This window comes from Pleurodeles waltl, chromosome 12, assembly GCF_031143425.1.
Source record: "Pleurodeles waltl isolate 20211129_DDA chromosome 12, aPleWal1.hap1.20221129, whole genome shotgun sequence".
Classification (NCBI taxonomy): domain Eukaryota; kingdom Metazoa; phylum Chordata; class Amphibia; order Caudata; family Salamandridae; genus Pleurodeles; species Pleurodeles waltl.
This window is the reverse complement of record NC_090451.1, coordinates 214800000-214823619: the sequence shown is the minus strand read 5'-3', so window position 1 is coordinate 214823619 and position 23620 is coordinate 214800000. Positions and strand designations below refer to the sequence as shown.

Genomic DNA, 23620 nt, shown 5'->3' with positions numbered 1-23620 from the left:
TCCGCATCACCTGCGCAACTTCTTCCACTGTGAAGGGCGCATTGAGGTGAAGGCGGTGCCCATTTTCCAGCCAGAGGAGTTGCAGAGCATCCATGTTAAGAGATGTCTTTGTACGTTATAGGTCATTATAGACCGCAGTCATAAAACTCCAAGGATCTCAGTTGGTTTCATATGGGTGACCTGTTAGTTGTCTGTGAGTTCAGTGATGTAGTCAATAGCCCAAGGGCTATGGAGAAGTCTTGCTTTGTCTTCCCGGACCTGCCCCTCACCATAGCATCTAGCCCTTTCCTCTCGGCCCAGATAGTTACTTTCCCTGATAGCGCCTCATCGTAGTCCGACAGTCGCTCTCAGAGCAGCAAGTGTCTGTTCATCTCTGGTTTCAAAATAAAATAATTCCAGTTCTCAAATGTCAATTTCCAGCTGAGTCAGTTGAGTACATATTGCCTTAAGAATACCTGAGTGCTTTGCGAGACAGACTCCACAAATACTCACCTTGAACACCTACCACAGTGTGGATGGGGCGGCAACCGAACCTCTAGTTTTTGGCAAAGTATTCAGCCATTTCTGTTTGGAGTTCTTGCTGGCATACAAGCCACGGAGCATATGCAGGGCCATGCCTCCAGGAAAAGGGCCGAGAATTAGCAGGGGTGAGGGAGAGTTCCAGCAGGACCGGAGCATGATCACTTAGGGTTCTAGCGAGGTGAAGTACACTGGTCATGCAGGCAAATGTGTTGCGTGAAACTAGCCAGTAATCTATTTTAGACCAGGTGTTGTTTGTAGAAGTGATCCATGTGCCTTTGCCGCTAGTCGAATGACAGATACACCATAGTGTGAAATCAGGGTACAGCGAAAGCAAGATTCCCTGATATTGAACTGATTGGTGTTTGCTGGCCAGTCATTAAGCCTTGTCAGGGCCCTGGGCGGCGGAAGGCATGGGCCCAGCATGTGGTGTGCATGCTACACACAAATACAGTTGATAAAACATCTCCAAGCAAGGAGCGAAGCTTGTTTTCAACAAATGTTTCAATTTTATCAATGGCAATCAATTCGGAGACTCACAGTATGTGGAGTTTGTAGCGCACTGAGCATGCTTCAGGGCCCTCAGTTTTATCCGTGATGACCTCCAGCACCTTCTCCATTCTAGGAAGGTGCTCACCAACTGAAGTGTGGGAGTCTTCGATATCTGAGGTTTCCAAATTACCAATGAATTACTCATGTTTGTCTTCTCTCTCCTTGATACTATCTGTTCTGCTAGTGAGGAGGTCTGTTTTTGAGTCAGAAGTACGTAGAGTGCTTTTTATGTTGATAAACATGGTCTTAATATCTTCATTCGGGCCGAGTCCTGATCACACAAACCTGTATCAGTTAAGCACTTTTGCCATCAGAAGTTAGTTTGGGGTCTAGCATCTGTCTTGCCCATGATGATCGCCATGCAGGTCTCACCAAGCATGATCCAGGCACAAAGCCACGCCTCACCCCAGCTCCAGCCAGGTGAGAACCAAGGGGCACAGGCAGCCTCCATTATCAGCTAGGAGTAGGGGTTGCAAAGATCACCACTGCAGAGATGTTGCCCCTAGATCTCTGGATTGGGGCACTTTGGGACTTTGAAATAGATCCATCTAGACCGTAGCAGGGGCTCTGGTGCAGCCAGCTCATCCAGGCCCATGGAGGCACAGGTCAGTGGGGTCAGTTGTCTGGCTATAAGGGCCCACCGGCATCCCTCCCAGGCCAAGCCCAGGAGTCCCAAGGCATTGCGCATTTCAGCACACGGCAGCCCCCAACCCTGGAGTAACTGCTGAGCCCGGCCCACAACCTCACCTGCCAGCAAGGAAAATGGAAGGGGAACACCCCTCAGGAACAGTCCCTGGGTAGGGGACACCCACCAGGACAGCGCCGTCCTCCAGTCACCGCCTCTCACGGTCACACCACTCACACTACTCCAACTTCCCCACACAAACCAGTGCCAGGACGTTCCCCAGCCTCCTTCAATCCCCGTTCTCACCTCTCGGTCCGGCAATGGAGAATCTGCAGGAGCACTCCCAGCAGGAGCCTATGTGCAGGTGGAGACGCTCGGCAGGGACCAGCTGTTCTCTAGATGTCTAATCACACAACAGTCATGGCTCGCTGGTCTGCAGCCACACATCCTATCTCTCTGGCTTGGTCGGTCGACAAAATGGGAGGCTGATTTTGTGCCCTTTTCATTCTCTGCACTGGGGTATAGTGATTTCAGCTGTTTCCCCACATATATATGCGCGTATGAAGAGGGGTAATAGGTTTGGATGCACTCTCACACCTAGGATAAATGCTGCAATACTGCAACAGTTTGCAGCTGGGCTCTCTGGTGCCCTTCAAAAATCAATTTGAAACTTGATCAGTTATACCAAGGGTTGAGAAGTGCGAAGCAACTCTACAAGTCCTAAATTATCTCTCTCTCTTTATATGTGTGTATATATATATATATAAATATATCCTCCAAGTGCTCCCTCATATAGTTAGACGATGCAGCACTCATAGGAATCCAGAGGTTTAAAACAGATCTTGTTTTGTCCGGCATTACGCATCAATGCTTTTCGGTCCCAAGAGGAGCTTGCTCACGATCGGTGAGAGCCGCTTCGTCTAGCTACACGAGGGATCGCTTGGAGGATTTATAAGAATGCGGGCGGTCACGCTGAGCGGTGCACCTATGGCAGTTAGGAGATTGCCGACACTGCCAGTATCTACAAGGGGAATCACTTAAAAAAACAAAGGTTACAGGGACGTTATAGTTAGGCTCACATTTTAAACGTACGAAACCATATACTTTCACCAGTTATAGTTAGTTATGTCAAGTAACTATAACTTGTGCCCTATGGTAACTATGATGCGCTCTGTTGAATAGATATAACAGACCTTAATAGAAGGAGCTGGGAAGTTCACTTTTGAACACCCTATTCAAGGGCACACGAATGACAAAAACAATTGCAAATGTAAGGATTTTCTTTGGACTTGGATGTTGCTAATACTGCATGCAGGAAAATTAATTCAAGTGTTCTGATTAGAAGGCATGCCTGGGTTTGCATTTCAAGATTTTGACTGGAGTACAACAGCATATGCTAAATATGTCTTTAAATGAGGAGCTGGTGGACAAGTTGTTTAAGATGATAGGACACAGAAGCAGCTAAGGCAAGTTACAGCAGCAGAGGCCATATTAAAGGCACACAAAATTAGGTCGGCTAGCTACAGGGCAGAAATAGCCTTTGTAAGTGCAACAAAAATTTAACATACTATGGAAAAGCATCAACTCTTTACACGAATGCGGCAATTGCAAAAGTGCATTTGTTGTGGCAATGTGAGATAAAGACTCAAGAGGAAAAAAAGGAGAGAGGCTCCTCTGGCCCCAAAACAGTATCTGTTCTGTTACCCTCCCCCAAACAATTTATCATTATACAATTTAGATTTTTAAACCAACGGCTACGCTGTTAAAGTGTTCATGTTTGTTTTTGGTTGGGTAATTGGTTGGTTGAAAGGAAGACGGTTCAAAAATGCAAAACATTTTACACACACTGGCTTTATTAAACAGTGCTTCCATTTAAATTGCCATCTGATGCAAAATTTCCAATGGTCAGTTCTCAGGTCGATGAAGGTCAGAGTATATGGACAATAGTAAGGGGTATGTAATTTTATTACAATCTTAACTAGTGAGGAAGGTGATTGGCATTGTTGCCAATCATTGCACTGTGCATTGGTCCAAATTCACACTTACTGATGTGCCTATTGCAGGATTGTTTTGCAATCCAGTGGTGTCAAGAGACTTGAGACTGCAAGGGTCTAGTGTCGTATTTACCAGGGCAAGGCACAGACTGCATTCCTGTATCAAGAAAAAGTTAGTGCTGAGCAGACCATTTGCCGATTCAGACTGCAGCATCATTGATGTGCTAGCGAACGTATGTCAACTGATATTCCAGGGCAGATGGTGAACCATCGAAGCAGTATTAGATATAGTTGCGGTGTAGCAAAGGGCACTGGTTCTTGCTTTTAACATGTGGCTGATGATATAAACGATGGTGGTAATTCATTTGGTTGTTTTTTTTAAATGTTATTATTTTATTTTTTATTGTTTGCCTGGTAATTGATTTGTAACCTCTGGTAAAGGTCAAGCATATATGTAAGGGAAGGATTCTGGTTATGTGTCTCTGAATCGTTGCTTCCTCTCTTCCAGGAGATGATCTTTGATCTAGAGCTAGTAAGTAAGGTGGCCTCGGTTTCCAAGAGCTGCACGAGGCCCAAAGATCATCATGGCCATTTCCTCTTCAAGATTTTTCAAGAGAGACTGAAGGCTACTGGAGACAGCCATGCTACATGTGACCGTCTAATTAGACAACAGGAATTACTTATGATAAGCAGGTAAGAGAACTAGTTTCCTATGAGATGCATCGCTTTATCAAGAGATTTCTGGAGTTGTCTGTCTTTTCTGTCAACTTAAAGCTGACATATGCAAATTCTTTTTATCTTTGTTTTGCCATTTATTTGTCAACACAGGGGCATATGAAGTCTTTGTAAGCAGAAGCTATGCACAGCCTGTGCCTGCACTGATAACAGGGCAATTGGAGTAGTTCAGATTTGTATAAACATTTGTGTATATATTAAAAAATATTTGTAATTGAGTTAAAATGTCTCTAGAATTTCAAAACATGTAATTCATGAGAATGACAGCAGTCTTAAAAGAGTTTTAAAAATGGTGTGAATCATCTTTTAGTGACATTTTTAAATCACCCATAAGGTACTGTAGAACATACGCAACAAACATTTTAGTTTGTTAGTGTCAATTCAAGGTCCTCTTGAGATTATTTGCTGATTAACTTTTAGTATTAGTGGCCTCATCAATGGCATTTTTGTACCAGAATGTTAATTTTGACCACTCACTTCTGTTGTGGTTTGCATGTCACAAATTTGGCATCCATCTTTGCAAGGGTAGTACCTCAATCACGATTACATTTGGTAGGATAATGGCACCTGGTGTTTAGCATGCTTAGAAAAGGCAGAAGTGCATCAAGAGTTATGCATCCTTTCTTCACTTTTGCTTGTTTCTGTTGGTAGAAAACCATTGCTCATTTTAAAGCAACTTTATGTATTACCCAACTCTTACATTAAAGCATGTTTTTTACTTGTTGTAAAAAAAAAGGTTTGGTGACTGTTCCCAAAGAATGTTTGCCAACCATATCGCCAAAATGTATATTTTAGGATTAATTTTGGCCTGCTTGATTCTGCTGTTATATCTAACCCACTTTTGGTTAAACAAATTTATTCTTTTTTTCTACAGTCGTTCTCTGGTCTTGAAAAGCAAGAGGTCGATAGTCTTCCAATCATGAAAATTCATGTTGAATTGATAAATGTTCTACAGAATGTTTTTTATAAAGAAACCACTGTGAGACATGCTCCAGATGCTATCCGATCCAGGGAATGGTTCAGCAATGACTGTGACCTTGCTAGGCTCAATCTTAAATTGGCCCTCCGCAAGCACTCACAGGAGGAGATCAGGACCGCTAGAGTTAGCTACACTAAGGCCCTGAATCTAGCGAAGAAAAACTGGGAATTTGAGATCTGGCAGAAGTTGCTGGAGGCAATCGAGACGAGGGCTCTTTTTGGAGGTTGTTGACTCACAGGCAAAGAGAGGGTAGTGCTATTCCTAATTTTCATATCCAGCCTGAAAGATGGGTGGCTCATTTTTCCGAGATTTATGCCTCATCTGTGCAACAGCATCACAAGGCCTATACGGGTGGCAAATGCAGACCTTTCATTGAGGGTCCCATGGAGGGCATTGTTTTTACAATTGCTGAAACCACAGTAGCTATTAATTCTTTGAAACCTGCTAAGGCTCCTGGTCCCGATAAGATACCGGGGGACCTGTTTAAGTCTGAACCCGTTATTTGGACGTGGTACATTAATACTTTATCAAATGCCATCGCAGCAGGTAGCCCCATTCCGGACTCATGGCTCGGAGCCGAAATTACCCCTATTCACAAAAAAGGAGATGTGGGACTGCCAGCCAATTACCGCCCAATTAGCCTCATTGATAATCTTCAAAAGATTTTTTCTAAGCAAGTCCTAGACAGGCTAATGGACTGGGTCCAAGCTAACCAAGTCCTATCTCCCCTCCAGGCTGGGTTTCGTTCAAAAATCAGCACTATGGACCAGGTTTTTAGATTTATTTTGTTACTTTGGAAATACGCTACCTTGGCCAAACAAAACTTGTATGTTGCTTTTGTTGACCTTAAGTCTGCGTTCGATCATGTTCCAAGGCAGAAATTGTGGGAAGTCCTAAAGAAAATTGGCGTCCCGATGAACTTGGTGCATCTAATTCAAAGATTACACAAGAATACCTATGCTCGAGTAAGATGGGGCAGCCAGGGGGAACTTACTGATCGTATAAATATCAGGCGGGGAGTACGCCAGGGCTGTGTCCTGGCACCTACTCTCTTCTCGTTGTTTATCAATGAAATAGTGCAAGTTGTAACTGACTGTCAAAACGATGCCCCTTCCTTGAATAATTCAAAAGTTCCAATTCTCTTATTTGCTGATGACTCCCTCTTGATCTCTAAAACACCTATGGGCCTTCAGGTTCTCCTGGATAGGTTTAATGTGTTTTGTGCAGATCATGGATTGGAACTTAACTCTAGTAAAACAAAACTTATGATCTTTGGTCCTGGCAGCTCAAAACAATGTTACATTTTGCATAATGGGGTTCCCTTGAGCAAGGTATGCTCTATTGATTATTTAGGGGTGAGAATCAGCAATGATATGAACTGGCAGGCCCAGGTAGGGAAAAGCTCAGCCCTCCTAGCACATAGGTCAGGGGCAATTTTGCATTTTCAAATGTCTAATATTGAGAAAGTTGTTTCTCCAGCTATTAAAATGTATCTAGCCAAGGCTCAGAGTGCCGCGGTCTACGGTGCTGAGGTCTGGGGTTGCTCTAAATCTAGCAAGTTATCAGTGGGGGAAAATAGCTTTGCAAGATCACTTGTGGCATGCCTTCGTAGTACGCCCCTGGTTCCAGTGTTTTTAGACCTAGGGTTCCCTCGCATTTCTGATGTAATAGCTTTAAGGCCTTTAATTTTTTGGGTTCGTATCTGGACTACCCCTAAATTGGTCACCTACAAGGAATCTTTGCAAGACTTACTGGACAGACCAAATGTAATTTCTATCCCTTGGTTCAAGCACATTTCAGAATGGTTCCATACCTTGGGACTCAGTCACTTTTGGAGCCAGCCCAATAATTTAAGGAGGGCTCACAAGGACCACCTGAAATCTGTTTACTGGTCCCATGTTAGGGGAAAACATCTGTTTTGTACTTCACATGGTAGGTTGACGTCTCTTTTTCTCGATTATAAGTGGTTTCCCCACTTCGAACCCTTCCTGGACTTAATTACCGATCAATTAAGCAAAAGTTTCTATGTTCGTTTTAGGTATGGATGCCTCCCTCTGAAGTCCTTTTCTAGTTCATGGAGCTCCACCCTGCTATCCGATAAATGCCCTTGCTGTAATGGTTCTGTGGAAACTGTAGTGCACTTTGTTTATTTGTCCTGCCAATGGTATTGCTCGGCGGAAATGGCTTCATCCCACTTGTAGAGATGCCCTCAGGTTGATGTTGAGAGATTGTTCCTCTCTCCTAACTTGTGCGGTCAGCAAGTTCCTTGCGTCCGCTTGGCACACACGTACGTACTTTAAAAAAAAGGATTATAGTGATTTGATATTAATTGATCCCTGATTTTACCTTATTTAACCCAAATTGTTTTATTCATTGAATTTCTTATAAATTACTGATGAGGAAGTCTAAAGTAGTCAACAAAAGGAACTTTGACACTTGCCCCTCACTTATAGGACGGGATGCATATGTGAAGTTTTATTTGAATTTTTTCTCTTTGTACACATGCAGATCCCTCATTTTATAGTATTTTTATCTTATTCTTATTATCTACTTTTTAACCTTGTTGCTATATATTTATTATGTATAGATCATGATTTTATTGTTGTAAGTTATTGCTTTGATGGTTATTTAGACCGAATAAAGCTTGTGTGACTGACTGATTCTTCTGTACAAGGTAGATAGATCAGCCAAAATGCAGAAGAATTTATTGGTCATTTTCAAGAGTTCTTTTTAATTAGTTTTTGCATTGTTTTATCTATAATATGATTATCAATGTTTGTTATTCTACAAATTGCTAATTCTGATGCAGCATAAAGTGAAAGCAAACACGTTTTTTGCATGTGCAGCTGTAGATCAATCACTTTCTACACTCCTGCCTTCTGAGAAATACTTCTACTTGCTGGCTTCTCATCTGTAGAATAATCCCAGGTTTTAGACTGGATCCAAAAACTCCAAAGCTCTCACATCGCCGGTGGGGAGGGCTTTTGTTTCAAAAGGCATTTGGAGTGAGGTCAGGTGACTTCAGCAAAGCCATATCACACCCTCCCCTGCACATCAACGTCAGTTTCCTTTTTTTCTGTTTCTTCTTGCACATGCAGAGCTTGTTTTGTCCTGAGATTTTTGTCATGAAAAATGTGTTAATCATGCAGTGCTATGTCTCTGCCCAAGTGCTCTGACTTTAAGCCTTGCAGGGACAGTGAAGGAAAAATATTTGTCACTGTCTATTTGACTTTGGTACCTGGGCTCTAACTGAATGGGAGGCATAGCTTTTCATGCCCCAGGCCCTATAGGAGTCATCATTGTCAATCCAGACCCCGGTCAAGGTCACCTCCTTTTTCTGAGACTAAGAAGAAGAAGCACAAGAATTGATCTGGAAGGGGTACGTCCACCGGTTTCCTACAGGATATTTATCCTCGCAGCCGGAGTTGATTGATTTAGAGCCTACTGAACCCATCTGGTACCAGACTTACTGGCACCATCTTCATTAATCCTGGAGTTTCCGTTATCAGGGATGTATCCTACATCGTTCCTGAAACCCAGGGCCTTTAACCGTTACGGAGCATCATCCCATTTAGGCCTCCCTCTGTTCAAGCTCATGGCGTCGTATCGTCGTGGACCAGTGGTCCTGATTCCCACTTCTGCCTTTGCATCAGCGGCCAGCTATGCTGATTAAGCATTAACTTTGTGGCTGACGCATCTGGCTCTACCAGACCATTCTTGGAGACAGTGGTGCCTCATCTGCCCTCTCCTCCACCCTACAGAGCCACCACCTCAGCATAGATGTAGAAGGGAAGCTCAATGACTGATTGAGAAAATGAACTACAAACAGATGACCCATGACTTACTTTATTCTTATTTGGACCCCTTGGACCTTTACCCCGGCAGCAATGATGGGGCCGGCAATCCTTTTGACTTTGTCTTCTACCAGCGGCCTGTACACGGAACCAAGATGGATACGGCTCTTCCTGATGGACCACCAACCCCTTATGACGTCTCTTCACTCTGTGGTCAGGAAATAACAGATATTCGTGATTTAGAACCCCCAACAGTATGACGTTTAAGTTGTTAAATGTGAACTTCCTGTTGGTTTGTCATATCCATGCCCTGCTGGATATGGACCAGATATTGGCCTTACGTGCCAGAAGTTCCTTGGGAGCACTTCCAAGAGGTCCGTCCTGATGGACAGAATGTGTCTAGGCACATGATAAAGTCTGGTCTTGACACAGCAGATTCTGTGGCTTGAGCCATGGGTACTTCAGTCTCCATCCAATGTCATGCTTGGCTCAGAACATGAGGCTTCTACGTGGACATACAGGCAAGTCTGATGGACCTGCATTATGATGGTACGAAATTGTTTGGTGAAAAAGCGGATTCAAGTTTGGAAAGATTTAAAACTAGCAAAGCTGCCGCACGCTCATTTGGTTGCCAGCAACCTCAGTAGTATTACGTCACTTTTTGGGATTCACGAAAGGTTTCTCCTTCTAGCAGAGGAAATCTTATCAGCCACAGACGCACCAGTCCCAGAATCCCATGGCCCCACAATATTAGGGGCAGAGGAAAGGGTCGTGGATCTGCCCAGCAACCTTCCTCCTCTTCTTCCCTTGCAACCTAAGTAAAGCAGTCTAGGTTCTTTGTCCCAAACATATGTGGAGCTGGTGTATGTGTGTGTGTGGGGGGGGGGTGGGTGGGAATCCTTCTACTGGCCTGCAAGGCCATTACTTTGAACCAGTGAGCAGCGACGGCTGCTGCAAATCTCAAGGGGACAGGTGGGCAGAGGGAGGGACGGGGACAGGGGGGAATTAAAAAAAAGATATCTCTTCCTTCCCTCGATGTGGTGTTCCAGCATTCACTGGGACACCAGCACAGGTTCTCCAGCAATCCTGGTGCTGCTTTTCTGCTAAATGTAGGATGAAAGCAGCGTCAGGCTTGGACTGCCACTCAAACACAACCCTGTGGTCTGTGCAGTTTCTCCAGCTCGGCTGTACAACACCGACCTGTTGCGGCCGGCCAAACACACATGTGCACTTAGGTGCACTCTTTCCTCCTTCCCCCTCCCACCTCCTGTGGCACAATTCTCCCCTCCCCCTCCCTTTCACATGCTACTGGCTGAACCAACAACTGAAAGATAAAACGACAATGAAATATAATTTTATCTTTCAGCTCCTGGCTTAGCCAGAGGGGCGATGCTCCTTCACCATTGCCGCCCCTGCAAGTGAGTCATTCATATAGGAGAGGCTACACCCTTCCCTTTCTTGAAGCTCCACTCCGATACTGTCCATGCCTTCTTCATCTTCCACCCAAGACCACTTCATCATCCTTCAGCAGGAGGTTGCAGCACTCCTCCTGACTGGAGTAGTGGAGCTAGTACCGAACACAGGAAAAAAGCCAAGGATGCTACTTTCTTTACTTCCTGTGACAGAGAAAGACGCTGTCTGTTCATAATTCTGGCCTTCAGGGAATTCGCCTTCTTCCTCAGCAAGGAAAAGTTCAAGATGCTGACCCTAGGGTTACAGGTGTTTAAACTGGAGACTGGATGGTGCCACTTGAAATACTTGGCTTAACTTTGGCACCTCAGTTCTTCATCAAGGTTATGGCAGTGGTTGTGGGCCATCTCAGAGGTTTGGGCATCCCCATCGTCCCCTACCTAGACGACTGGCTAATCGAAGCTGATTCGCCAGAGGTGCTTTCACACCATCTGCCGTCAAAACCATCTTTGCTGTATGACCTGGGCTTTTCTATGAACGAGCTCAAATTTCATCTGATGCCCTTCCAACTACTCAAGCTCATGTGGCGGATCTAGATGCTACCCTGCCCTCTATTTCAGAGGAACACACTATCCAGGAAATGATCCCATCCTACCATTTAGGCGTGTGAGTCCCAGTTCCTAGAGTCTGAGGGTTCCTTGATCTACTGGTTTCCTGCCTTCCCCAATCATGCATGCATGTTGGCACATGAGGGCCCTGCAGTGGACCCTCCACAGGCAGTGAGTACGGTACAATGGGGAAATGTCAAATTATATCCTCATCTTCTGCAGCATTGCAGCAGCGATGGTGCAATTTGGCAGGGGAATGAGGTGAACCTTAGCTGCGAGATGGCCTTCTCTCCCCCTCCAACTAGGACTGTGGTAGTGACCGATAAATTCAGCGCAAGGTGGGGAGCCTATATGGAAGTTTGAGGCCGCAACATCGATGTGCTATATCAACAAGCAAGGAGTAGTATAGTCTGACCTCATTTACCTCGAAGTGTTGAGACTGTGGTCTTGGGCTTACTGCCAGGGAATCTGATTAATTGTCAGTCACCTAGTGGGTGGTCTATGAAGGTCAGAGTTGACGGCCTGACATAGTATTATCTTGCCAATCAAGAGTGGTGTCTTCTACCAGAGATAGTTTAGGACATCTTTTCCCAGTGGAGCACTCCTCAAGTGGACGTGTTCTAATCACCTGAAAAATGCTTAATGCTAGCAGTTCTGCACCATCCATTTCTGTTGACAGGAGCTTTCTGGGACACTTTTCAGTTGATGTGGAACTTTCAGCTCAACTATGCGTTGTTCACCCCATACCCTTGATTCCTCGGGTTCTAAGGAAGAGTCGCTAAGACCATAAAGTATAATAAAGTACATTTTATTGCCCGGGAATGGCCAAGAAAGGTGTGGTACACAGACCTTTGGCACTTTTTTCTTTGTCTATCATTCAAGCTGCCATTCAGAGGGGACATTCACTTCCAGTTGGAGGGGCGATGCTGCATCCTAGACTCCGGAGCCTACACCTACATATCTGCAGATTGAGTGGGTGTAGGAAGCTGGCCTGGTGTGAGGTAGACACCTATGGTGTTTGCACCTTATACCAGGTCCAGGCAAACCCCTATTAGTAAATGAAGACAGTGTCTATGAAGCCAGGGCTCTCTAGTGGTAGCTGTGGTGAGCAGCCAAGACTTAACTAAGAGGAGTGTAAATCACTTGCAACACTACAACAGTCACACAGTAACTTATCTCACATGAAACGAACCACAAAGTGTTGCAAAAATAAAGATACTTTGTTGCAGTAACACTGAACTAGATTACTTATAGGCAGTCCCCCAACTGGAGGTAACTACACACTATATATACACAGTAAATATTAGGAATTAGCATATAGGGATGTAACCGGGCGCCTCCTGACGCCGGTTCATATGCAGATAGGACAACCGCCGAGGGATACCCCGGGGGCACCCGAGAACTCCGGACGTGATGACGTCCAACGCCATCTGTCAGGAAGAAATACCCGACAGAGAAAACGGACGAGGAGACGACGACGCGAGGAGGAGAGAGAGAGACGCTGGATCGACGAGGAGCCGAGAGGAGGAACGCCGCAGGCCGCAGACCATGAAGGGAAACCCCGCCACGAAGGAAGAGGCATTGCTGAGGAGCGGAAAGCTCAGGGAGCCTCCCGCCCCTGCTCGAGAGAAGTCGGGAGATCACCTGGAAGCCGGCCGCGTCCCTGGAGGGGCGTGGCCAACCAAGGTACGCGCGTACCGACAGTGGGACTGGGGTTCCGGGTGGCTAGCTGGATTACGGGGCGTTAAGGGGAAAGGGCTGAGATCCTGCAGAGAAGGGGAGACGGTGTAAATAAGACCGAGACTAACTGACTATAATAGCACAAAGTGCCGCAAACAGGAAGCAGTGGGATAGAATAAAAGGGGAGCACGAAGAGTTCACAAAGAATAAACCACGAAGGAAAAGTAGCCCCCACCTACCTCCACTCTCACAACCCCCCCCCCTTCCACTCCCTACTAACCTTAATTAACTGTGTTTAATTACTTTTTCCCCCACTTACCTGTTCCTTTCTCATTCTTTGTTTTGGGAAATCCGGTGTCACTGAGAGTCGGGAGAACGAGACCTCTCTCCAAACCGGACCAGGCTATTCCCGAAGCACCACCGAACCCTGAAAAAGAATAAAGGGATTCATATTAATTTCTTTGGAGTCTGACCACAAGACAACTTTGAAAAGTAATATAGTTGTCTAGCGCAAACGAACAGAAATAAACTCACTAACCCCATAAAAGCCGAGTCTGTCGCCTTCTTCCAATATCTCTTCAACTCGGGATAAAGAACCCGTCACAGTGGTGTCAGAAGTGGGATATTGGAACAGGCGACAGGGACTTCTAGACCATGGAAGAAAAGCCAACAATGTCCGATATGATGCAACAGTTGGCCGCAGGACAGAGGCACCTGCAAATAGTGTGGGAAGAGCAACAGAAAGAGGCTAAGTTGGAAAGAGAGGCCCTACAAAATGCCCTTAAAAGTCAGGCCACCATCATGGCCAACAACCAGTTGGTTCATGAGACCGCCATCAAAAATCTCACGGATACAATCGCTGCCACCCGAGTACACCCGAATGTGCCCAGTTCGGTCTTACAACGATATCAAGAAGGTGAAGACCCTGATGCCTTTTTCACCAATTTTGAACGGGTCGCTACTTCCGCTACCTGGCCTCTGGAGCGATGGGGCCAATATATCGCCCCCTTATTAACGGGAACTCTCCAATCTGCTTATCAAGCGGTAAACCCAGGCGGAACAACCCCGTATAGGGATATTAAAAAGAGCATCTTAGAACGGGTGGGTTTTGATTCTGAACATTATCGTGTCCGGTTTAGAAAAGCCAAGTGGGGGCCCTCCGAAAATCCCCGGGCCCTATACTTCCGGATTAAAGATCTGGGTCTCAAATGGTTAGGTCCCATAGGGACTAACCGGGAAGACATCATTGAGATCGTGCTCTTGGAACAATACCTAGACGCTCTACCCCCTAATACGCGCAACTGGATCAAACAACATCCAAACCCAGATACCAATACCACCATCGAGTTAGCCTGTGCCTTTCATCGCTCCCTCGAATTCAAGATCCCACCTCCTCGATCAGCACCTAGTCCCCTGCGTCAGGGTTCTGGGGCATCCTCGTCAGTGGGGCGAAGAATCAATGAGGACATAGGGAAGACACAAGGACTTGAACGGCCATACATCCAACAACCTCAGTGTTTTAGCTGCGGAGAATGGGGGCACATAGCTCGCGGTTGCCCCCTGAAAACAGAAAAAACAGAACCCATGGAAATAGGAGTTACTAGGGGGAGAGTCTTTTATACTGGGAGAAGAGAAACCCCTTATAAAAAGAGACTGGTTATCAATGGGAAAACCACAGTGGCCCTCATCGACTCAGTGTGCAGTCAATCTGTAGTCAGGGCTGGTTTATTCGATAAACCTCACTTCACTTCAGGACTTACGGTATCAATCTGTTGTATCCATGGGGAAACCAGAGAATATCCCCTAATCTGGACAACCCTCACATGGGAAGGAAAAGAAACCCCCATAAGGGTGGGTTTAGTAGAACGGCTAGTTGAAGAAGCCATAATAGGAACTGACTTTTCGGAATTCTCGAAACTCTTGGATAGTGTTCGACAGGTCGAAGAGACGAATACCTGGTGGAAAGACGCTCCCTTTTCCAACATACCTCTGTCACCTCCGAGGGTACGACCTAAACCCTCCCGGAATGAGAAAAGAAAAATTAAGAAAGCCTACACACAAGAGAACTCAAGTCCTGCGAGGGTAATTACAAAGGCTCTTGCCCTCACCACCCTTCCCCCTTTCCGGACCTCCCAAAGAGAAGACCCCAGTTTGGTTCATGCCTGGAAGAGTGCACGACCCCGGACCCTCCAGGATAAGGGTCCCTCGTTCACCATAGTTAAGGACCTATTATATCGAGTCACTAACAAAGACCAAGAAGAAAAGAAACAATTGATAGTTCCCGAACCTTATAGGCAACAAGTCCTACACTTAGCGCACAGCCAGCCAGGGGGTGGCCACTATGGAAGGGAGAAAACAGAAGAGAATTTGTTGAGGAAATTCTATTGGCCGGGTTTTTTTTCCCAGATTAGGAGATTCTGTCAACAGTGTCCTAAATGCCAATTGATTGATCCAAGCTCGCGGAGAAAGGCCCCTTTACAACCCCTTCCCATCATTGATGTTCCCTTCTCCAGAATAGGGATGGATCTGGTTGGGCCCCTTCTGCCCTCTTCTAGAGGCTATCGTTATATATTAGTATTAGTTGATTACGCCACGAGATAACCTGAGGCTATCCCCCTCTCTAGTATTAACACCAAGAGTGTTGCCCACGCCATGATAGGGTTCTTCTCCCGAATCGGGTTTCCTCAGGAAATCTTAACGGACCAAGGTACCCAATTCATGTCCAACTTGATGACACAAATATGTCAGTTATTAGGGATTAAACAATTGCGGACGTCGGTTTATCATCCACAAACCGATGGTTTGGTGGAGAGGTACAACCGTACCCTAAAGACTCTACTAAAGAAATCTATCTCTGAGACAGGTAAAGACTGGGATAGAAAACTTCCCTTAGTATTATACGCAATTAGGACCCATGAACAAGCCTCTACGGGCCATAGTCCGTTTGAGTTGTTGTTTGGGCGACAACCCCGGACCCTACTAGATATGGCCGCTGAAATATGGGAAGAGGAAGAAGGAGAAAAGACCATTCTGAAATATGCCCGTGAGTTAAAAACCCACCTACACACAGTATGGGAAAGCGTAAGGGAACACATGGAGAGGGCCCAAGACAAACAGAAGAGGAATTATGATCGGAATACCCAATTAAGATCTTTTTCCATAGGAGATAAGGTGTTAGTGCTTCTTCCCAGCTCAGACGACAAACTGTTAGCAAAATGGCAGGGACCATACCCCGTAATAGGAATTGTAACCCCCGTAACCTATAAAGTTCAGCTCAAAGATAATCCCAATAGGTCGCAGATCTTCCATGTTAATTTATTAAAGCGATGGGAAGAACCTCTGAGCGACCAGAGACAAGGCTGTCTAGTTAACACCGTTAAGGAATTAGAGATAGGGTGGTGTCCCACTGATCCCCCTGGCGGGAGGGAAGTTCCTACCATAAATGCAAATATCTCAATTCACCAAAATAGACGGTTAAACAAACTCTTCGATAACCATATCCGGGTGTTCTCCTCGATGCCCGGTAGAACACGACTGGTACATCATCAAATCATCACACCACCTGGGAAGATAGTACGATTAAGGCCTTATCGTATCCCTGAAGCTAGGAAAGCCCTGGTAGAAAACGAAATCGAGAAAATGTTAGACCTAGACATCATAGAACCTTCCCAAAGTCCCTGGTGCTCGCCAGTAGTATTGGTGCCCAAACCTGATGGGTCTATACGCTTTTGTATTGACTTTAGACAGGTCAATTCCATATCGCAATTTGATACGTATCCCCTTCCGAGGATAGACGAACTCCTAGAAAAGTTGGGAAAGGCTAAATATATGTCTACCCTCGACTTGACCAAAGGATACTGGCAGATCCCGCTGGCCCCCGAAGACAAAGAAAAAACGGCTTTCTCTACTCCCTCAGGATTGTATCACTTTAATGTTCTCCCTTTCGGGTTACACGGGGCACCCGCCACCTTCCAACGTCTCATTGACACTATATTACGACCTCATAACAGATACGCGGCGGCCTATCTGGATGACATCGTTATTTTCAGTGAGACCTGGGAAGACCATTTGGTACACCTAGACGAAATCTTTTCGGCTTTACGGAAGGCTGGACTGACAGCCAACCCCGCCAAGAGCCGACTGGCCTTTAGTGATATCTCCTACCTGGGATATCACATTGGGAAAGGCATACTTCGACCCCAAATGAATAAAATCGAAGCCAGCCTGCACACCAATGCTCCCACCACGAAAAAGGAGGTTCGTTCCTTTTTAGGCCTAGTAGGTTACTATCGAAGGTTCATCCCACACTATTCCAGTTTGGCTGCCCCCCTAACCGACCTTTTAAGAAAAGGGCAGCCCAACAATATCACAAAACTAAACCCGACTCAACTTCATAGTTACCATACCTTACAAAGGTGTCTCACTACTCAACCGATTTTAAAATGCCCTGAGTTTGAAAAACCCTTTCATCTCCAGACTGATGCCTCCGACGTCGGAGTGGGAGCCGTCCTTTTTCAAAAAGATGAAAACGAAATAAGCCATCCCATCGTCTTCATCAGTCGTAAACTGTTTCCCAGAGAACAGAAGTATCCCATTATAGAGCGGGAGTGTCTTGCCATTAAGTGGGCAATCGAAAGTCTCCAATATTACCTTTTGGGCAGGCCCTTCCTGTTGTATACAGACCATGCACCCCTTACCTGGCTCTCAAGATATAAGAATACCAACAGTCGTATATTGAGATGGTTTATAGAGCTCCAACCTTTCTCCTTCCAGGTTTGCCATCTCCCTGGTGACCTTATGGGTCAGGCTGACTATTTATCCCGGTTTCCGGGTCTTGTGGGGCTCGACTAGCCCCATTCATGTGAGGGGATGTGTAACCGGGCGCCTCCTGATGCCGGTTCATATGCAGATAGGACAACCGCCGAGGGTTACCCCGGGGGCACCCGAGAAACTCCGGACGTGATGACGTCCAACGCCATCTGTCAGGAAGAAATACCCGACAGAGAAAACGGACGAGGAGACGACGACGCGAGGAGGAGAGAGAGAGACGCTGGATCGACGAGGAGCCGAGAGGAGGAACGCCGCAGGCCGCCGACCGGGAAGGGAAACCCCGCCACGAAGGAAGAGGCATTGCTGAGGAGCGGAAAGCTCAGGGAGCCTCCCGCCCCTGCTCGAGAGAAGTCGGGAGATCACCTGGAAGCCGGCCGCGTCCCTGGAGGGGCGTGGCCAACCAAGGTACGCGCGTACCGACAGTGGGACTGGGGTTCCGGGTGGCTAGCTGGATTACGGGGCGTTAAGGGGAAAGGGCTGAGATCCTGCAGAGAAGGGGAGACGGTGTAAATAAGACCGAGACTAACTGACTATAATAGCACAAAGTGCCGCAAACAGGAAGCAGTGGGATAGAATAAAAGGGGAGCACGAAGAGTTCACAAAGAATAAACCACGAAGGAAAAGTAGCCCCCACCTACCTCCACTCTCACAACCCCCCCCTTCCACGCCCTACTAACCTTAATTAACTGTGTTTAATTACTTTTTCCCCCACTTACCTGTTCCTTTCTCATTCTTTGTTTTGGGAAATCCGGTGTCACTGAGAGTCGGGAGAACGAGACCTCTCTCCAAACCAGACCAGGCTATTCCCGGAGCACCACCGAACCCTGAAAAAGAATAAAGGGATTCATATTAATTTCTTTGGAGTCTGACCACAAGACAACTTTGAAAAGTAATATAGTTGTCTAGCGCAAACGAACAGAAATAAACTCACTAACCCCATAAAAGCCGAGTCTGTCGCCTTCTTCCAATATCTCTTCAACTCGGGATAAAGAACCCGTCACAAGGGACAACAAGTATTGGCAAGAAATAATGAAAAATATTTAGTTCCCTTTCGGGGGGTGCCAAACCATATACCGAAATAGTTGAATGTGAAGTGAGGTCCCCCACCCATGGATGTAGAGTAGTTAGAGGGCAGCTGGGAGAACTTCGGACCCCAAGAGGTGAATACCTAGGTGACAACAGCGACCAGGACAGCAGAGGTATGTTACCTGGTCTTCCCAAAGACTAGCAAGAGGAACTGGAAAAGGAAGATTGCAAGACCAGGACCAGCCCAATCCAACAATGGATTCTGGAAGAAGAGAACCTGCAAAAGAGAGGACAGAGTCCAGTCCACCCAGGAGTGTCCAGACTGGGTAGGAGCCACTACCCATCCTTCTGAGGATGAAGATCAGGGTATCTGGGGGAAGATGAAGATCAGCTATGGAGCCCAGGAGCTACAGGGGGTCCTTGGAGTCGTGCAGATGATGTCCCACGTCAGTTGCAGGTGGTCAGTGGTCAGGAAGATCACCAACAAGCCTTCGCAAATGCAAGTTGGAGCAAAGAAAGATTTCCAGTGAAGAAGAGGGCCAGCAAGGTCCAGGGGACTCGACGTTGGAGGGGAGTCTGGGCTGACCCTCAGCAGTCGGGAGAGCCAGCAGAAGCAGTCTCTGCCCTCACAGGCAACCCACTGGCAGCAGGCACAGTAAGTTGCAGGAAGGCCCAGTCAGCACACCTGGAGAGGAGTCCCACGTCGCTGGAGCAGCATAGGAGAGACTGTAGGAAAGTGGGAAAGTGCCACTGTTGGCATGGTTACCCCCCCCCCTCCCCACACACACACACTTTTTGCCTAATGTTGGTGCCAACTTTGATCAAACGTGTGCTGGGACCCTGCTATAACCCGGCCCCAGCACCAGCGTTCTTTCCCCAAAACTGTACCTTTGTTTCCACAATTGGCACAGCCCTGACACACAGTTAAATCCCTTGTAAAAGGTACCCATGGTACCAAGGGCCCTGTGGACAGGGAAGGTCTCTAAGGGCTGCAGCATGTATTATGCCACACCGGGGGACCCCTCACTCAGCCCATATACACTGCCTTGCAGCTTGTGTGTGCTGGTGGGGAGAAAAAGGCACCCTCTCAGGGTGCCATGGCCACAAACCACTGCCTGTGGAATAGGTAAGTCACCCACCCCTCTAGCAGGCCTTACAACTCTACGGCAGGGTGCACTATACTGCAGGTGAGGGCATAGCTGCATGAGCAATATGCCCCTGCAGTTTCTAAGTCCATTCTTAGACATTATAAGTGCAGTGTAGCCATATTAAGTATATAGTTAGGGAGTTTGTCATTGCAAACTTCACAGTACTATAATGGCTTCACCGAGTACTGGGAAGCTTGGTATCAAACTTCTCAGGACAATAAACCCACACTGATGGCAGTGTGGGATTTATTGAAAAAAGCACATAGAGGGCATCTTAGAGATGCCCCTTGTATGTTAGCCCAACTGCTAGTGTAGGACTGACTAGGCTGGGCCAGCCTGCCACTTTCAGACGAGTTTCTGACCACATGGGGTGAGTGCCTTTGTGCACTGTGTTGTGCTTCACACCTCCCCCTGCAGGAACTGTAACACCTGGCAGTGAGCCTCAAAGGCTCAAGCCTCGGGTTACAGTGCCCCAGGGAACTCCAGCTAGTGGAGATGGGAGCCCCCCCACACCTCCAGACACAGCCCCACTTTTGGTGGCAAGTCCGGTGGTAAAATTAGGGAAAACAGGGAGGCGTGTCCATCCCAGCCAGGACCCACCCCTAAGCTGAGGTGACACCCTCCCTGCAGAATCCTCTATCTTGATTTGGAGGACAGGGACCAATAGAGATAGGAATGTGCCCCCCCTCCCCAAAGGGAGAGGGCACAACGGGGGTGTAGCCACCCTCAGGGACAGTAGCCATTGGCTACTGCCCTTTGACCCCTAAAACGCCCCTAAATCCGGGATTTAAGGGCCTTCCCGAACCCAGCTCACCAGATTCCTGGCAACCTACAAAGAAAAGAAGGACTGCTAAGGTGAAAACCCCAGCAGAGAAGAAGGAAGAGAACAACTGCTTTGGCCCCAGCCCTACCGGCCTGTCTCCTGCTTCAAAGAACCTGCAAGAACAGTGACGCATCCAGCTGGCCCAGCAACCTCTGACAACTTCAGCAGCTCTGTCCAAAAGAAACTTTCAACCAAAGACTTCCACCTCACTCTGGATGCATAAGTCCTGACCCCTGTGCACCTGACGCCCACAGCCCGCGCCCAGGTTGTCCACTCAGCAAGAAAGAGTCCCCAAGCGATTGGGAGCAAGAGCCAACCCTGGGTTGACCCCTCCAAACCTCTACAATGACACCTGCAGGAGATTCCCCCTGCCACCTCCCCCAACCGCGAGCTCCAGACAAAGATATCTGAGGCCTAAAGGGCTGCACCCGCAGCCCCCATGTCTTGGAGAACCTGACACCCTGCACAGCATCAACCATCAGGCAGCCCTCTTACCTGTCCGACCAGTGGTGTGCTCGAGACATCCCTCCTCCCCCGGCCCTCGCCTGCAGCTTCAACCCCCAGGGTCCCCTCATAGTCGCATTGGAAACCCGACGCCCTATGTGCACCCTGCACCCAGCCACCCTAGAGCCACTGAGGGTGTGTTTGGGGCCTACTTGGGGCCCCTCTAGTCCTCTCTTGAACTCCCCAAGGTCTGCCCTCCGAGTCGCGGGTACTTACCTGCTGGCTGACCGGATTCCAAGTACCCCCCTGTTTCCAGAGGATCCCACATTAATTTGGTGCCTCTTTGACCTCTGTACCCGACCGGCCCGTGTTGCGGATGGTGGGTGTTTGGCGTTAATTTGAACCCCCAATAACCGACTATCTAAAACCCGGAGAAAAGAACTGTAAGTTGAATACTTACCTGTAGAACTGTACAACCTTGTTCTTCCCCCAGGAACTGTTGAAAATTGCACTGTCCGTTTTTTAAATTGCTTTTTTCCATTTTAAAGAAAACTGTATACATTGTTGATTCCATTCAAAGTTCTTAGTATAACTATGCAAACTACCTTACATTATATGTATGTACCTGCAAACTGAGTCTTGTGGTTCTAGAAATAAATTAACAAAAGATATTTTTCTATATAAAATCATATTGGTCTGGAGTTAAGCCATTGAGTGTGTGTTTCTTCTATTGTTTGTGTGTGTACAACAAATTCTTAACACTGCCCTCTGATAAGCCTAACTGCTCGACCACACTACCACAAATAGATCATTAGTATTATCTATTATTGCCTCTGTCAAGCCTCTGGGGAACCCCTGGACTCTGTGCACACTATATCTTATTTTGATATGATATATACAGAGCCAGCTTCCTACATTGGTGGATCAGCGGTGGGGTCTAAGACTTTGCATTTGCTGGACTACTTAGCCAATACCTGATCACATGGCTAAATTCCAAAATTGCCTTTAGAAAACAGATTTTTGAATTTGACTATTTTTTCGAAATTTTTAAAAAGTCCTGCTAGGGTCTTGGTTAAGTCCCTTTCAGCATCTCTTTTTAAGTTTAAAAGTTTTGTAAAAGTTAGGATATAATTACTAGAAGTAGTTGTTAGTTTCTAAAAAGTAACCCCAACTTTGGTAGCATAATAAGCAGCTCAGAGAAAATGGTGATGGAACTCAACGTCACTCTTTACCTCTAGGGACGGCAGAGCTAAGGTCCCTCTGTAAGGTGAAAAAGATTTGAACTGGTTCCGACCCTACGAAGGTCAAGCTCCAGGAGCTCTTGGCAGAGTACACCAGGGACCACCCTACTGAGGAGGAAGAACTCCCTTCAGAAGGAGAAGATGTTAGAGATGAGGTGGATGATCTCCCCCTCCTCACCTAACTAGGAAGACCAGGGTCCCTAGACCCTTGTCTCCAAGGATAGTACTCACTGGATCTAGATCTTTAACAGGGGTGTCCAGTTCCTCTGGGAACATTGAGGGCAGCCTCAATGAAGAGGACATCCTTTTAGCAAGGATGGCCAAAAGGTTAGCTTTGGAGCAACAACTCCTAGCTAAGGAAAGGGAGACAGCATAAATGGGATTAGCACCCATTAATGGTGGCAGTAACATAAATAGGGTCGGAGATAATACTGACATTCTAACAATGCCCAAAGGGATTGTCTCAAAATGGGAAGAGGGTGATGATATCAGCAAGTGGTTGACAGCTTTTGAGAGGGCTTGTGCAACCAGAAAGTTAAACAGATCTCACTGGGGAGCTCTCCTTTGGGGAATGTTTACTGATAAGTGTAGGGATAGACTCCTCACACTCTCTGGTAAAGATGCAGAATCCTATGACCTCATGAAGGCTACCCTGATTGAGGGTTTTGGATTCACTACTGAAGAGTACAGGTTTAGGTTGAGGGGGCTCACAAAACCTTGCGCCAGACCTGGGTTGATTTTGTTGACTACTCCGTCAAAACACTAGATGTTTGGATAACTGGCTGTGGAGTGCATGACTATGATGGGCTTTATAATTTGTTTATGAAGCACCACCTGTTAAGTAACTGCTTCAATGATAAGTTGCATAAACAACTAGTTGACCTAGGTCCAATTTCTCCCCACGAATTGGGTAAGAAAGCAGACCATTGGGACCAAGACTTCCACAGGGGGTGACCAAAAGAAAGGGGTCACAAAGCCCCCCCAGGGAAAGGGTGGTGAAACATCCAAGGGCAAAACTAAATAGTCTTCTCAAGGACCCCAAAACCTGCTCAGGAGGGTGGGCCTGAGCCTCTTCACAGTCCACAAATGGGTACAAGGGTAAGAACTTTGATCCCAAGAAAACCTGGTGTCACAACTGGAAACAGCATGGACACCATACTGGAGACATGGCCTGTCCCAAGAAAGATTCCCCCTAGCTCTACTCCAGTTAGC

The 23620-nt window shown here is 46.8% G+C and overlaps 1 protein-coding gene across 1 annotated transcript in view; it reads left to right on the top strand.

The window, feature by feature from the left end:
- FANCA (FA complementation group A) overlaps positions 1–23620 on the top strand; it is a 701003-nt gene that overhangs the window by 394514 nt on the left and 282869 nt on the right. Inside the window, exon 32 of the mRNA XM_069217268.1 lies at positions 4199–4383. Coding sequence (XP_069073369.1) covers positions 4199–4383 — 185 coding nt within the window. The remainder of the gene's footprint in view (positions 1–4198; positions 4384–23620) is intronic.